An 18,336-nucleotide genomic window follows, 5' to 3' on the forward strand; every position below is an offset into this window, starting at 1 on the left:
CAACTCTCCTCCACTCCAGATCACTGGTTCCAGATCCACAATTTAATACTTCGCCTGCCCCCGAACTTCCCCTACAAATTTCAGATTCCACCCAAACTCATTGCTCCCACTCACTGAATTGATGGTCCTGCCTACCCAGACACTGCTATTTCATTTAAGATGCCTCCCTCTACAATTTCTGCAGCCAAACACCTTCAAGAAATCCTTGTAAAAAGAAAAGTCCTGCCTCCTGCATTTAACCACGCTTTTTAAACAAAAATAAATGTTAAACCCCTGCTTCTGAATTAAGTTCATCTTGTTATGACCAGTATCAGGAAAAGAGCTGACATGGGGGGGCAAAGTAAAACTTACCTCATAGTTGGAAGAATATGGAATATGCATTAACCACCTAAATGACAATGACTTCCAAAAGAACAGTCATTATTGACATTCAAAGTAGGGTCCAACAACCAACCTTAATACTTAACAAAGAAAAGTAAAAATACAATGAAAGTTTCAGTTAAGATCCCATCCTTAGACAGTAATTCAATGTAAAAAAAATGGCCACCTTTAGGAAGTCAACAGGACAATCTGCCCCTTTCTTGGATCACTTACGTGGGTAGGGGGGGAGGAAACAACAACTAGACTAAAACATTTTTGGAAAACAGTTTGCGAATCACAAAAGAAGAAGTGATTGCCTTCAAATGGAGGATTTTACCAATAATAGTTTTCATTACTATGTGTAAGATCAGCCAATAACTAACCCAAAATATTAAGATATGCCAGTGTATGCAAGCTCTGCTTCATATATATGTGGAAGGTGGGTAAGAAAGCTATGCTGTCTACCTGCTCCTAATCTCCTCCCCCAACAAAAGTCACACACAACCACAGAACAGCTGAAGTTCAAAATCATCTGGTCCAATTCCCTGCTCAAAGCACAATGAAACAAAGCAGGCTGCCAATGGACTCTGACCAGCTGGGTTCTGAACGCTTGCAAGGATGGAGGCTCCACAAGTGTTCATGCCAGTGTTCAACCACCTTCACACTTAAAGTGTTCTCTAAGTGCTTCCCAGCAGCTAGCTGAAATTCACTTATAATCCCCACTTGATTTAGTTGCTTCAAATGAAGATGTTATTCCAAGCTATGGAAAAAATAAGCTTTTCAGCTCTTCAACTAAATAAAGCAGTTATTACATTCTTCAGCCACCAGTATTCAGAGCTCAATCAATTTTAATAGATGTTAAGTTTATGTTAATATATTGAAATCAGCCTGCTGAGGGAGGACTGCCACATTCTAGGATTAAACACATCAGCCCTAGAGAAGTCAAGGAGATGGATGCTTGTCAGTTATCTTTCAGAAGGCAAAGTGGGAACATATTTCTTTAATATTTGATTTTTTTTTAAACACTTGCTAGCCTAGAACACGTGGAAGACAGATTGTCAATCTCCTGTCTGTGAAAACAGTGACATAGTAAAGCAGTATTGGACACACTGTTGTGATTAATCTGATGCAGTAAGTTTTAGAAATAAAGTAATACTTCAAGTGTTTGCTATGTTGCCATCTTTTACATTAGATTTTTAACAAAACAGAAACAAGCATGAAAAAGAAACCTATCTGAAATTGCAAGCATATATCGTTCAATTTAAGAGCTGATTTTGGTACTCTAAGACAATAATTTTAAAACATTAGGTGTTGCCCAATATGTGGACAACCTACCCATTAATTTAAAAATCCACCAAGAAATTATGCAGTCTTTCCTTCTAAGGTTCCCTCCAACTATAGAAGACAGTGATTTCACCCACCCATTTGTAACTGGATTAACTAGAAACATTAGAATCATGCTTTCCCCCTCCTCTTTTTTTAAAGATGCAAAAGTGGTAGGCTGTTACTGACTAGGTCTTGATTCTGATCTCCTTTCTCACAATACCACTAGCAAGATAAGTAACGGCAAAAAAGCAACCTTTCCAACCCAGCCTGATTCAGCAGTACTACAGAGGGTAGTGACATGGATGCACTGTGCTCAGGCCTGCATGAAAACCAGTGAAACTGAGCCAATGGCCAATCTACCCAGGAAAATACCAAAGGGCAAGTTGGTAGCTGTTCTTCTCTGCATGAAAGAGAAACTCTTCCAAGTCTCCACAGATTACACTTCCTCCACGGTACTTACAGGTACAGCCTGCAAATGCTCCCTGTCCTTCCCCTCCAGTAGATTCTCTCCTCCCAAGTGGAGGTGAATCCCCTAGACAAGATTCTGCCTTACATAAAAGTGCACAGTTTCATACAGAATGCTGCTCACTCTGCCTGTGCTCCAAGACAGCTGGCTGGAAACAAACCCAAATCTGAAAACATAATACAGAAAAAGCTCTCCTGAGAGCACATTCCCTTTGGATAGGAACTTGTTAACATCTCCTGAGAAGAACAGAGGTAAAAGCATGCCAAATATGTATGCAACAGTACAGACCTGCCAGTTTTTAAAATCCACACTGAATTAACAGTGCAACACCAAAAAAAACCCAGTGTGACTGCAAGATAGACCTGAAGTTGCTCACTCTGTGCCTCAAGCTGTGGAAACACCAGCCAGCTCTGATGTTGTCAGCAGGACATACTACTTCAGCCCCAGCACAGCATTTTTCTATGATCATTTCCTTGCTCCCAGCTGGCTCAAAAGACAGGCAAAGCAAATGCTGTCTGCAGAATAAACCCTCTGCAAACATGACATTTTTCAGACTGTGGATGAGAATGGTGATACATTTCACTTGTTAAATACCATGTATTCATCTGTTAAGACTAAGGACACATCATTTATTTGCACAGATCTTTAACCTGACACTAACAACTTTAGGGGCTGTCTACAAAGACTTCAGATGACCCTAGAAATCCACTAAGGGAAACTGCAAGATATGGATGTAAGTAGTCAGTTCCTCAGCAACAATCATAAGAGGATGTAAACAGGCAGTGTAACAGATTAGCTGCAAGACCAAATCTGGATAAATGAAAGCTGTACACATTCCTAGCAAGTCAGACAAGTAGAAAGTGTATTATCTACACTTGGACAATCATTGCACAATACCAAAATGAGGTCTTAGCATGTATCCTTTAGTGTAACTAGAACATTAGCCATTCTTCTAACTTTTCTGAAACTTAAGGATGTCACTACTGTGCAACTGCCTGAGAAAACAGTAAATGAAACTCAATACAAACACAAATTAACTCTAAATAACTTTAGACACTAAATCATCAGCTGCTGTTCAAGAAAGACCACAGGACAGCTTGGAAGCTTATCTGAAAATAGTACCTCAATGCTTAGCAACAATCAAAATTCTACAAATTTTTAGGGAAATAATGACAAAACAGAGAAAGTCTGTTTTGAATATTATCTGAAGTCCTCAACACTCCACCTTAAAAAACCCACAATATATCGTAACTTACATATCCAAAGCAGAAATAACAGTGATCAGAAAAACAAAATGGTTTCTATTCGGGAAGATCACTAACAGATCAGGACACTTCAACCTGGAAAAATATCACCAGGAGAACAGGATAAACACTTTATAAAATCACAAATTATTATGGAAATGCACAGGATGAAAGCACCTTTCATTATTTTGTATTACACCAGAACGAGAAGGTATCAAAAGGAAGAAACAGGTCAACTTCTATTGTGGGACATTCTGCCACAGGTCACTGGCCACGAAAAAGCTGCAATCCCTATTTCAACAGATCTAAGCAACACCACAGGTGACAGTTTTACAAATGCTCATTACATAGGATGATTCAGATGGACCTCCAGCTCAGAAAAATCGCTAAATCACTGACTACTGAAAAGAGGAAATGCTGTGTTTCTTGTCCTCTTTCCCTAAGCACTTTTTTCTATCATCATAAACTGAACACCAGTGGGCCCCATAGTCTGAGCTCCATACAGACTCCCAGTCTTAAACCACTTCCATTTACAAAGTGAAGCAACTGATGAAGCAGTAATTTCTTTTCTAGGACCAGCGTTATCAGCACAAACAACAGCTGCTGATTGTTAAACACTGTCTGAAAAACATCTCTTATCCCTTTCATTAAAAATATTGTTCATCTTGCAAACACTCCAGTCATGCTTCTAGAATTGCTAGTGGTGGTGTCACCTGACAGGTGTGGTGTGTAGGCTACTCTGTACAGAGCTGATGTTAGCCTGCCTCAATGGTAGCCTGCAGGCTTGTTCAGCAAATGGCATCCTTTCAATGTGCTTAATTTCATTCATATGAATTGAGCACACACATATATATAAAAGAGGAAACTTAAGAAATATTAGCACATTACGAAAAACTAAAATTTCAGTCGAATGTGTCATTTGATGCCAGGAGGCAGAAGAGTTTGCTGGCTCAATCCTGTAAAACTGCAAGGCAAGAAGAACTCAAGTGCTAGTCTTGTTTCTTGCACTAATTTCTCTCACCTTAGAAGTAAGTTCTGGTTTTCTATGCTCCAGTTTTTTGGTTGGGGCTTTTTTTGGTGGTGTTTTTTGGGTTTTTTTAAATTTGTTTTTGGGATTTTTTTGCTTGTTTGGTTTTTTGCTAACTTGCTTTTTGGAGTGGGGTTTGGGGGTGGGGGGAGGGTTGGGTTGGGCTTTTTGCTTCTTGAATAAACTCCAAAATACAGAAGAGCATAAAAGCAATGAAATAGCATATTACTACAATACATAAGTGGTAATGTCCCATACCATAATTTTGCTATTTAAAACAATCCATCTTAAAGTTTTTCATCTCTTCAGTTTTTCATCATTAATCAAATACTTACAGGAAGTTACAGATACTTACTTAAGCTGCTTAGCTGGCGTATGATAGCAGCAAGGGTGCTATTTGTTACACATTCCAGTTCACTTGTAATTCCCTCTGGCAGAGCTCCTCGGCAGAGATGCCGTGGTTCAATGTTCCTTTTCACCAAAGGCATGGCTCACAGTCTGGAATTTACAAACAAATACATATGACGTTTACAAAAACGAAATTAAGAGCTCTGAATCAGTGTAGCACACATTCAGGCTTTTTTCTCCAGAAAACACCATTTTTCTTTTAAAGCCCTTGGTTCAGCCTTCCCACTGTAACATCCTGTACAATTCCTACCGAGGCACTGGAGTTCTGCACTCATGCCAGAATATGACAAGAGCACTGCAGGACAGCAGAGAATACAGGCAATATAGGTAATACAGGTAATGTAGGCTTTTTGCCTTAGATTTGGTGTAAGATTTACTGTATGCACAGACTTGTGCTGCAGTTCCAGAATCACTGGACTTCAGTGCACATTTGCATTTATAAAAAAACTGGCAGTCCCCACAGGAGTGGCAAGAAAGGTCGCTGTCTGGAGCAAGCTGGCATCCTGCCTTGGCAAACTGGCCACCAACAGACCAATCAAGGACTGCAGCCCCCTGACTACGTCAGACACCGACCTACCCCAGCTCTGACAGTTTTCAGTAAAAATGATAAATTCATCTGACACGTAAGGGCAAGTGCCTCTCAGAAACAGGCTGCACGAGGAAGAAGATGGTTTTCCACAGGTGGTGCTGTATGGCATTCTGAATGGGGTAAGGGCATGAACTGAACAGCTTCTGGGAACAGGCCAGATGCAGGAAGACATTTATCTGAGAAAACGAAGGTTGTCAGAACTGGTTTTCTTGGAAAAATGAAACAAACGAAGATGGTGCCTTGGTTCCAGCCCAGACCAAGGGGAGGGACCAAGACATTGTGTTATTTGATACCATCTCACATCATTGCCAGGGGCAGGGAAAAGGGATTCCTCTCTCATTTCCAAGAAGCAGGGCGTTCCTCTACAGTCAGGAACAACCTGGCTGTGGTCAAGGCAGGCTCTGCAGTGACCATTTTTGCACATTAATCATTCTCTCTTTTTATATTCTTTTCTTATAAATAGTGCTGCTGCAACTGTTTGTTTTCTTATCTCATTGCCGTTTCCAGTAAATTGTTCTTATCTCAAGCTGTGATCTTTGCTTTTTGTGCATCCAGTTCTCCTCTCTGGCCACCCAGGGGGTGAAGGGGGGGAGAAGATGAGCGAGGGAGTGACAGTGTGGTTTGGAAAGTCTCGGGGCGGGGGGGGGGGGGGAAGAACTAAATTGCAGAGTACCATTCCTAAACCACGACAGATGGGGAAAATGGGGAAAACAAATACAAAAAGAGATCTCAAAGCATCACAAAAGGGCACAATGGCATAGAAAACACTGTCCTACAGAGAGCAGCTTTGAGAGCAAGGATGCCCATGTGAGACAGAATTCTCCCAAAAGGGAAGCAATATAAAACAAAAACATCTAAAGCAGTTTTCTTTAAAATGACATTAACACAACAGTCAACTTGATTACATTTTTAACATCAAAAATTCAATGTCCATGTACTACTCATGAATAATATGCCATGTGGCATCGAAATTTTCTGGAACATGAAGTTTCATTATTACCAAGGACATAGTTCATTTGGGAAAGACTTAGCTGAAAATTTCATTTTTACTGTACTAAAGCAATTAAAGTAGCCTTTCAATTTCTCTAATTAAAATCACATTAGTAAATTAAAAGATCTCTTTGCCTTTCAAATGTTGCACAGTAATTTTTGTAATGACTTCCTGCCCAAAGATTTAAAATATTTTATTCTCAAGAACATTTCTAAAAGCTTAACAACTTTAATGAACAAAAAGCAAATTATTTAGCTGTAAGACTATTTCATAACAGGTCAGGAAGGAACAGGCTTGTGACTTCTAAGCAGCAGTCTTGAATTATATTCTACGTCTTTCTTAATATGAGACAGTTTGAGTATGCCAAAATTTAAGGTTAGCTGAGTTTGCTAAATTTTACACAACACATCAGAGGTAACAGAGGAACGATTTTTATATTTGATAAAAAAACTTCCTGTTTTCTGTTCTATATTTTTGTATTCCTTTACAAAGAGATGCATTTCAAAATATTACTTCATATCCATTGCAAACATTTTTCTGAACTTGATCAAAAATAAATCAAAACTGGAAATTCACTGTTACTGAAAAGCAACATCTAGCACCAACACTCTGCAAACAGGCTAGTGCATTGTAGCTATGAAATAAAAGTCATTATGAGGAATTCTTTCACTGTAATTTAAATGCTACAGTGAAAATACATTTCATATAAACATAATTTGTAAGAAATAAATTAATAGAAGCATAAATTAGTGCTAAATGAAATTTTTATATGAAAAGGCCACCAGAATAAAGCCTGTTTTTCCCATGGCTTTCTGTCTAGCATTCTCAGAGCTGGCCCCCCCCCCCTTACCTTTTGCAGTTCACCCAACTTCCTCACTAGCCCACACAACACACTGGGCCCAGTGGGAAGCTAGCTGCAGACTGCCCAGCTAATTGTCTGCTACATCTTGAAACACCTACCACACTGAGTACAATCAGAATGCCTTCCACCAGGAGCTCTTAAATTTAAGTCCCTTCTCCATATAATCTTCTTTCTTGCCTGTAAAAGCTAATTTAAAGAAAACTACAACTTCAGTTTGAGCTTTTCATTTTCTTGTCACTTCCTGATGAAATGGTCCAGTGTGTTCAAGAGCTACCAGGAGAGTGACAGACCAACCCAAGAAATCCCATTTCTCTAAAGAGCAGGTTAAAGCACACACCAGGGCTGAGGGTAAGGGAAAATAAACAACCTTCATATTTGAATGCATGATTTAAATTATTATGTAGCAACCCCATTTCAGATTGAAGTTTAATTCCAAAAGGTAAACTGAACACTGATGAGTAAATATATGCAACAAATTAAGCAATCCACTACCTGCTCCTGATCAGAGGAAAAGAAAAAAAGAAATCTGCAACTGCAATAAGTTTCTTCTAATTTAAAAACTTCACCTAACTGAATTAAACACTTACAGACCTATTCAGACACTAACCCATTACTAAGGAAAAAACTTGTGTCCTTACTACTAAAGCACAACCACCTTTTTCTTCACCACACACAACTCAGATGAACGTAATATTTTTTAAGAAAATGTATGAGAAGTGAGGCTAAGTTAATTTCAAAATCTATGTAACAAGAGGTTAGGCAAGAAATCAAGACAAAATAGGCCTCTGAATTACAGGGTCTTCATGAGACACAGCCTGACCGAAGGGAGTGTGTTACCAGGAGCAGAAAACAAGAATTTGCAACGGCAATTCCACTGCCTTCCACATTCATCTTTCACCTGTTTTGAGTCGCATTTAGTCTCAGTTTCTTCCTAGACAAGATAGTCACTGTGATGTCACTATATATAGTAAACACACTGGCATTTAGAAATCATATTCAATTTTGCAAAACAGAGGTTTAATAACTTCTCTTCCCTTCTGTCGTGGTTTAACCCCAGCCAACAGCCAAGCCCCACACAGTTGCTCACTCCCTACCCCACCAGCTGGATCAGTGTGAGAATCAAAAGAGTAAAAGACAGAAAACTCATGGGATGAGGTAAAGACAGTTTAATGGGGAAAGCAAAACCTGCCCATGAAAGCAAAGCACAAGAATTAATTCACTGCTTCCCATGGGCAGGCAGGTGTTCAGCCATCTCCAGAAGAGCAGGGCCCCTTCACACATAACAGTGACTTGGGAAGTCAAAGAATTGCAAACATCCCCCCTTTCTTTCTCCTTCTTATCCCCACTTTATACACTGACTATGACACCAAATGGTCTGGAATGTTCACCTGGTCATTTTGGGTCACCTGTCCCAGCTGTGTCTCCTCCCAATCTCCCAAGCATCCCCAGTATTCTCCTTGCCAATGCCGAAGTACAATAAGCAGAAAAGGCCATGGCTTTTTGCCATGCTAAGCAATAACATCTCTAGTTTATCAGCCCTGGGTTGAGCACAAATCCAAAACACAGCTCCCTACTAGCCCCTGTGGAAAAAAAATAACTCTACCCCAGCCCATACCAGAACACCTTCCACCCACAAATAATTGAAAACTCTAATGCAAATAAATTATTATTTTCAAAAATTGTGTCAGTGCAGTAGATTGGTCCCAATCCTAAGTTTGTAATTTTTTTACTCGTTTTACCCCAGCTAAGCACACACTGAAACCAGAGACTTACAGTTTGGATAAACAGGTTCATCACCACTGTGAGGCCATCTATGCCTGACAGCCGCCTTTAAACCATCAGCGGCATCTAGCACAAGAGATGAAGAATCTAGAAAGATGCTATATTGCACATATACAACTGGCTGAAGTGGAAATGTATGAGACATTAGTGTCAGACCAGAAAGAGGAGGCAAAAGGGAAGAGAAGAAAAACTATGAGGGTGAGATGTCGCTTAACATCTCACTAAACCCATGCGTGCCTCATTGGACATGGATCAGATGCGACATCTGGCTGGACTGAACTATGACTGAGTACAGACGGACACTGCTCTCCAAACCCTCCAGGCATCAGCAACTCGATTTCCACACGCATTCTGAAAGGACAGGACATCAAAAGCTTGAATTAGCTTACATCAACCCATTAGAATTCAGATTTTGCATGCTTCCTCAGTATTCTCATCTCCCTTTCTCTTCTTTCTCTCTCCCCCTCCCGTAACAACTTGCATAACAACTCCATAACAATTTGCCTTTTGTCTTAAAATTAGAAGGCACTTATCCCAGTAGTCACTGCTGTAGAGGCAAGAGTGGTACAGAAAGACTTAATCAAAGCATTTTTGCTTTTCTTTGCATGCTTCCCCCACAGCCACAGAAGTACCACTCCAGGTCTACTCAGACCACCTTCCCCTGGACAGCAGCTGTTAAACTGCATGCAAGAAGTCTGACACTGCCTTTGCAAGTCAGATTCTTAAAAAATTATGTAGAAAGCAGATGTACAGTAACAAACTTGAAAGATGACAAACACCATGTGCAATCTTTCCAAACAACAGCAGAGCACAGCTATTACAAGAGACAAGCTGGGTTTTTCAAATACTTGAGCTACTGGCAAAAACCTGAAGTACCAGCTGTCCCCCAAACCTGCCTTTTATCCTTTCACATCCCCAAAAAGGCACTGCAATTTACACGCGTGCTAAAAATATGTACCTGAATTTCATGGTTCTTTATTTTAAGTTCTTTACATATTCACTAATACCACAAAACAAATTCCAGTTCATTACACAGCCCCTCTACTTGTGAATGTTTACTTATTACATTTTCTCAAAGACACTGTACAATGCCTTTTTTTAAGCTCTTCAGAGGTTTCTTCTTACATCCTCCAGTAAAATATGACAAAGCTGAACATTTTAGCACAAAAAACAGCTTACTATGCATCAATTCTAAATTCTCCCTGAATATAGTCTATTCTTTTCAGAGAGCTTTAGAGCTTTCCATTGATGAATCTCCCAGACCGCTATAAAAAGAGAACGCACCATAATTCTCCTTCTATGGAGAAGAAAAACGAGATGGACTGAATACGCAGCTTGCCATGAGTAATGTACCAGATGGGATTCCATTCAAGATTAAGCACCTAAATTTGTATGAATACATCTATATGAGCTCAGCAGAAGCCCAAAGAACAACCAAATCCCTGCATCTCCTGATAGATACAAGAATGACATGGTGAGCTCAAACACCTCATGTGTAAGCTTTGATAGGCACTCACCTGAATTTCAGTGTCTGAATCTAGAACTGCATTTCACCTCATCAAAACCAGAGAAATACTGTCAGTTTCCTCACCTCAAGGCACACAATCAAGTTACACTACGTCCTAATCACAGTCTCCATGTCTAGGGCATTTCAACATTTAAAACTTTTACAGACTGTTAAGTTTTCCCATATCTAATGTCCTAACAATCAATTCAACACACAGTTTCCATCTCTGAATGGCATCCAATTTGGTAATATTGACCATTTTCCTGTTCAAGTTCGTAATTCTAGATAGCCTGCCATCACTCACCTTCAACATTCATGTATGTACTAAATTGGAATAGAAAGGAAAGCAGAAAGATGAAAGACCCCAAGCACCAGGTTTGGAGATGCTCTCCCATCCCCATATTTTTTTTTCCCCGTGGAAGTGCCATTGTCACAGATCTCCATGTCCTCCAAAGGATCTTCATCCTTCCCAAGACAAAAGGAAAGGGCTACATGGAGTGCAAATACTGCTATCCCTCTTATCCTAATGGAAGGAAAGGAATAAATGTGCCTTTAATGCACGCTCCTTTCTGGTTTTTCCTTATTCCAGATGACTGAGAACCTGATGTTCATGAACCTTTCCTACTTGTCATCGCTGAATGTTATTTACTACCTGATCAGTAATGACAAGTTAAAAACAAATAAACCATAACTAGCATATATTCTGGAAGCTATTGAATTCAAGATTCATCTAACATCATTCATCTGTACTTCTAAAAGTTTTGTGGTTTTTTTTTAACTGGCTTCACTCTAACAAGAATCTGAATCCACATTTTGTATACTACAAAACAATACAGACTATTTAGTCATCAGTTATTGTTTAATAGTGCTCTCTATTACCCCAGAATTTTTTATCAAAAGGCATACAAACAAGACTAATTTTTAATAGTTTCTTCTAGCTATTCAAGTTCCATCAGGTATGCCATTCCTCTCTCAGCCACATTACTATGTAACGAGTATCAAAACAAAATATGGTTTTACTAAACCACAATCATGCTTTAAGTACCAAGTACTTTACTTTTATTAGAGCTACCCCAATCTAAGGGATGGTGTATTTTTTAGTTAATATACCATTTTTATTATGTTTTACGTGATTTTTAATGCAACTCTCTTCATTTTGATAGGAGTTTGCCGATGCAAGGGCAGACTTTTGATACAAATATACACAAGGTCTAATATGATTCTATTTCCTAAGGATAACTAAAAATCAAGAACATTTCTTATCCACAACAAACATCTTTCAACATGAAATGCCTAGAAAATGTCCTCCTCACTACAATTTAATATATAGCCAATTCTATCACCATTGTTTGCACAGATCTTCCTCCTGATTACCAGGTCTACATGAAAGGAATGACAGTCAAGGTTGGAACAAAAGCAGGTTTTTTTCTCCTCAGTATCAGATCACCACTTCTGATCTTCCTCTCACATCATACCAATCTAAGTATTAGCAATGATGAAATGGGCACAGAAATCCCTAAAACTATTTTGTTTCTTTAACAGAGCTCTTTAATGTCTGTTGCAATGAAATGTTCCTGAAGGTTCACCAACTCGGATGGTTGTTTTGTTTTCTTTTCTTTATTTGGCACAGTTTTTGTCTGTGCTGAGATCTTCGGGGCAGATTTTATGGTCCACTGATATTATGAAGGAAATCAAGACATTAAGCAACGAAAAGAGAAAGGACAACAGGGGAAGGGATGGTGATTAGTTTTGCTTATCTACAATCTAAAATTTTATGGATGTACACTCTCCTAGTCAACCTTCCACATCTCCAAAAAACGGGTAAGAAGCAGAACAATAGCTACCTCTGCTAACACAGTGGGCCTGACACACGGAAGTCTGCAGAACCTTTAAAAGGCAAACGCATTAATTCAGGAATTTCCACCAATTAAAAGGTTGGGAGAGAAAAAGGTAAACAGATCTTCACAGTAGTGAACACTTACAGGTACTTTAAATTTAGTTCTCAGTACTTCACATTAACTATGAATATGCACAGAAAAGATAACATTCACAAATGCACAAATGCAGGAAAGAAGAGGCCCTGAGGATGATCCAATCTAAAATTAAGTAGCTATTTCCTCCTTGACACTACATACTGTAATATAAAAGGCTTCAAAATATTATTAACAACTATGAAGTCAGAAATTGCTGTATTTTCTCTACAGCTTCCAGGATGAGTATTCTGGGGTCTTTCCCCCTTTGTTCTACAACCCCATGTTTGCATTACCTGTCCACTGTAGCTAAAGATGATCCTTGGGCACCTGCCATTCTCTGATAGTGTCAAAGCTCTCATCAATTTCTGCTTAAAGTAAGAGTCCCTCCATGAAGAAAAGAAGACTGGGGTACCACTTCAAAGTTATTGCATTAACTTCTTCCTCCCAACAGAACTGTACCATTGCAAAGCCACAATCCCAAGAATATTTTTTCCCATTCACAATACTTTTCACCACAGTTTCTAAGGAAATAAAAAGCTTATCATCATGAAGTACATACAGACAGATTATGATGAAGTTTCATCTCCTGCTCCAAAATAAGGGATCACATACATGTCACCCAATTAAATGGCTTCATGATTGTTCAAGGAAGAAATAAAGGTATTTCACACTCTGCTAATGAAGCCACTTAACTGAAGGTTAACACCAATTTATCTCTATTTAGTATGCAACTTTTCTCGCCCAACTGCAATATACGTATGGAATATAGAATGTATTTCCTGTATTAAATTCTCACTGTTCAAATTAATGGACTTTGCCATTTATACTCACAGCATTTTTTCCACTGCCCAGCATGCAAAAATCTTTGCCAGCAAATTACACTGGATTTTTTTACTCCTGTCACTTAAATATTTATACTTTTTAAACATGCCTTATCATTTTCATGAAAATACAGGAAAAGCATATACACAGAATATTTTTCACATTGAAGTACATTTTTTTAAACACAAATATTTACTTAATTCCATCACCTCATTTCTTCACAGAATAAGTTTTTCCCAGAACATCTATGCATATCCCTCAACTAGTTTTACCCTCACTTATTTTTCTCATGCTTATCTTTACTCTGAAAACAGATGAAAGCTGAGATCTTGGGTTGTGTCACTTTCTTCTGATTACCTTCTCCCTTAGAACAGCTTACGGCACTACAGTAGTAGTTTCAGACTTTAAGCATCTCCTTTTCAAATAGCCTTCCTGAAACTGTTTCAGATTTCCATACCTTAAAATTCTCTCAGTTGAAAGAAACACAAAACAATGTAACAAATACGCTGCGGTACCACTGAACCTGTGTGTTAAGCTTAGAAATACAATTTCTTCTTCACTGACACATTCTAGTCTTCCTTGACACACAATGTTACTCAGCTATCTATTCAGAAACAGATTTGCTTACCTGAAATCTAACAGAAGTTCACAGAGTGCACAATACAATAGCTTGCTGTACTGAATCCAATCACTCTGCCAGTATCAGATCCACCCACCCTTTTCTACTCATTCTGTATCAGAATACAGATGATCCAGGGCACCTTCACACATGACTAGAGTCTCTTGCTTCTAGACCACAAGCTGTCCTTTCTCTAACCAAAATTTTGTTCATTAAGCCAAAACACTAATTACACTTTCTCTCAAAAGATGCAAGGCTAAAGGGTACTAAAGAAACCCAACTGAGTAAACTGAAAGACATCAACACACGGTATACCTGTTGCTGTAAAAAAGAAAAATTCAGGGTAAAAAAATAAAGTTCATGAAGAGCATGAACTGAAAAACTCTGGAAAACATGTACAGAAGTTTTTTCACAAATAAGTAAATTTTAATCTGTTTTAACAGAATGCTATTACCTGACACAGTGCTTAATGGTAAAAGGTGGCTAGTCACATCAATACAGCTGAATGGGGAAAAAGTTGGTTTCTGCCTGTATGGGTCTAAGTCCAGACTGACTACCATTAAATTTATTAATTGTTCTATATAAATCACATTTTCTCTTCTGCCTTCTTTCCATAGCCATGTGAATGATCTTAGCACACAGGGGATCATGAGACCTCACATTGTTTCTTTCCGCTGAACAAACAGCGACCAGTTTAAAGTATCAACAAAAGATGCCGACACGTTAATCTTGTTCTTAGCGTGATGGCTGCTCATCCTGCTCACAGTCCCTTCCAGATGGCTCGGTGTGAAAGGGATGGTGGGATGGGGAACAAGGAATATTCCATGCTGTTCTGAACATCTGTTCCACTGCATTCATACATTTCAAAAAAACAATAAAAACCTTACTGCCACTATCAATTTTACTATGTCAACCTAATACTGCTAGACTAACACCAAATACAGTGTAAATGTTATGCATGCACATGAGAAAGGAAAAAATGTCTTTTCAAATCATGTAAGAGCCCCTTGTTTCATTTTTGCTATCTTAAGAACAGACTTGTTTCAATCACAAAGTACTTATGCTGCACTGAAAACACAGTTTTCTTCCATATGACCTTTCTGTATTATACCCCCAGAATTTATTATCGTCCCTTCTGCTGTTCAAGCAAACAGAATTGAACTGAGTCACCATTTGTTTCCCTTTGGTTTTATTACTTGTCTTTACTGCAAAGGTGCACACTATGCATTTGCTGGAGCTTGTTTAAATTTTATTTGTCCAGTTTGGCACAGCAGCTAAAAAACATTTTGCTTGTGCATATAAAGAAATAGCGGTAGCCTTTTGTTTTTTTAAGCGGAGTTGAAAGAAACGAAAATATAAATACCTTACTACAGTATACTGTCTACCTCTCAAGAGACATTTACCTTTTAAAAATAACACTTCTTGAAAAGAAGCACCCAGCCAGAACTAGGAGAAACTCAGAACAGAGTTAAGAAAGAGGAGGAAACAATGCTTTGTCCTACAGCACAGGAAAGAAGACTTAGATTGATCATCCCCCCCTTTTGTATCATCTTGACATGTGCGAGCCATACGGCTGCTGAATTATTCAGCTCTTTGTACTTGGAATACCCAATGATCACATGTATGAAAATTTAGAAGTACTGAAACGCTGACTGGAAAAGCAGCAGATTGTAAAACCTAATTTTGTTTTGACTTTTAGTACCCTAAATGGTAACATTCAGTGAGAAGTATAAACCGGATGAAGTCAAAAGGAACAAAATCACAAAGCAGCAGAGAGCTAGTCATAACACCAATCTAATTAGGTCAGGAACAGCCCTCCACCAGCAGGTCAAAATGTTTCCAGATGTCATCGGGAAACAGGCTTGGATCTTAATCAGATGTGAGCAGAGTTTGTTATGCAGACAGAGCCACACAGTTCCCACTTTCCACAGCAAAACTCAGCAGCCCAGACAGTTGAGAAAACGTCTATCAGCCACTATCTCAAAATCCAGAAGTATTCCCATGAACTGGTGAAGATGAATTAAGCCTTAAAAGAAAATCATGGTTCAAGTAACTTGCTGTGTACTGCAACACTAGTGATTCCCACCTGTTTAGTACCTGCTAATTCTTCTAGCAGAGTAATACCATAAAGCAACAAATAATAATAATAATAATAAAAAAATTAAATGTGACAAAACCAAGAGAACTGCTATTTATTTAACACTGGTACTTCATTAACAATTAATCATACCCACCTGAAGGAAATTCCTTTGTTCACTACCCACCTACTCCAGGATCTTTTTGGACTGCAGTCCAAAAAGCATCATTACAAACAAACTCCTTCTTCATCTATCTGACAATTAAAATAATAAGACAAAGAGTGGCTTTTCATGTTCCAATTTACGATAAACCACTAAAAAACTATTTTAAGTATGATTCTTTCAATAGTCTCTTGAATGATGGCAATAAACACCTTGCAGTGCTTACTTTAAGCCTGTTTTGGTTATCTGATGCACATTCTTTCAAGAGTTTAACGTTACAGACAGTCACATTTTATCCACACTACAGAAAAGGAAAAATTCTGTGACAAGAATCATTATCATGTAATTTCTTTGCACTACTTCAGACAATTTGGTGCTGGAACAACTCGTAATAGAATATTGAAAGTCTGCAACTATAAACAAGCCTTTTCTTAGTGTTCTAGACAACAATAATGTATAAATAATGCCTGCAGACCATTTGAAGTACATTTGTCCCAGCCTTCCTCCTTCACAAACAGCAAGGGTTATCAGAAGCAAATGCCTTGATTATATAAAGAAAACCTAAGTTGCAGCTAGGCTTGCTGACTTACATTGATCCCATTTAACAGAGCCTTACTGGATTTAAAGTGCTCAAAATAACTGTCTGGGTCACAGTCCATGTGATAAAGGCCACCTGGTGAGGCCTCAGGAGCCCTCCTGCAGGGACAACTTGCCATTCAGATCCTCCAATGACCTCAAGCTAAACCAGAAGCAAATTCAGTAATTTGTTTCTCAGAACTCCAATTAACCTTAAATTGGAAGGGAAAGTAAAAAAGGGATCAAGCATTCCATTTTATATCAAATAATAGTCATTTTTATGGCAATACACAGTGCTCCCCATTTCCCATATCTAATATTCACCATGAAAAATCTTTTAAAACAGGACTTTTCAGAAAAAAAACCCAACTGTTCTTAAACTCTCTTATCCCCAGCAGTTGATCTAAAATGTCACATGGAAGTGTTACATTTTCACATAATTCAGTTAATCCAAATTTTAAAATGTCACAGGGAAGTGTCAAGATTTCTTACAGTTCTTTTCCATACAAGAAATCCTCTGGATATCATTTATGCATATACACACAAATACAGTTCATTCATGTGTACAATCATGCTCTATATATACACGTAATTCATACACATTTATTATTCATATGACACACAGAGATGATGGAAAAGACCAATGATGTAGGTCAAACAGCAAAAGAAAAAGCACTTAAGATTAATGTTGAATTGTCATGATACATTCTCCACCTCTATTACTAACAAACCTGCCCCACTCCCAGTTCTCACCAGGCAGGAGACACTTTACCACTGGGAAACAACTGCAATGATGCTTTTTCAGGCTACCACACTATGCATCACAATACTTAAAATACCTTGCAGTCAAAGCAACTTTGATAACCATCTGAACAGCCAGACAACAGCAGCAGAAATTTCCTGGTATGTGTCAGGAAACACATGGACAGCCCATGAAGATTTTAATTACTACAAAATAAAGCAACATCCCTGGAGTTCCTCAAGGTGAAGCTTTACACCCACACCACAAATCTTCCTGATTTTGACACTCCTACCAACACTTGACTTTCCCTATGTATCAGAAACCTGGAAAAGGCAACTAGTCTATGTGGGGGAAAAACAGATTTATTTTGGGTGCTTTCATGGAAAAAGTGAACTAAATATTTTGTGTCTGGATCCAACAGCTGACTCTAAGTGAATTGACAAAAATTCCCAACTATTTTTATCCTAAGCCAAGTGTGCCATCTGTTCCCATGAAGTCCATCTTCTGGTAGCTACCGTACTACAGCATTATCCCAAAGTGCCATGTGATCAAGGACTAGTGCATATATCAAGAAAGATACTATGAGTGACACAAAGCAACACTCAAAGACAGTCATAACAATTAAAAAAACCCAAAGAAAAACAACACAAAAAAACCAACCCACCACCCAAAAATAAAATCACCACAAAGCGCAAGCAGCCTTATCAAGGCCCCCTGCTAATACAGCTTTTTGTGTAGTGGTTATTTCACTCTGGTGCCTAAGGAAGGCTGAGCTCTGGTCAGAGACTTTCCCAGGGTGGAG

General features: G+C 38.6%; 1 protein-coding gene across 4 annotated transcripts in view; it reads right to left on the bottom strand.

Annotated features, from left to right (window-relative positions):
* WASF3 (WASP family member 3) overlaps positions 1-18,336 on the bottom strand; it is a 65,763-nt gene that overhangs the window by 18,128 nt on the left and 29,299 nt on the right. For all 4 annotated transcript variants that reach the window (XM_042014205.1, XM_042014207.1, XM_042014204.1 and 1 more), the window contains one exon: positions 4,779-4,921. In XM_042014205.1, the coding sequence (XP_041870139.1) occupies positions 4,779-4,911 (133 nt within the window). In that variant the 5' untranslated portion in view covers positions 4,912-4,921. The remainder of the gene's footprint in view (positions 1-4,778; positions 4,922-18,336) is intronic.

The sequence above is a fragment of the Corvus kubaryi genome, unplaced genomic scaffold (genome assembly GCF_017639235.1).
Source record: "Corvus kubaryi isolate FWS band 111438036 unplaced genomic scaffold, C.kubaryi_AGA036_p1.0 split1-65, whole genome shotgun sequence".
NCBI lineage: Eukaryota > Metazoa > Chordata > Aves > Passeriformes > Corvidae > Corvus > Corvus kubaryi.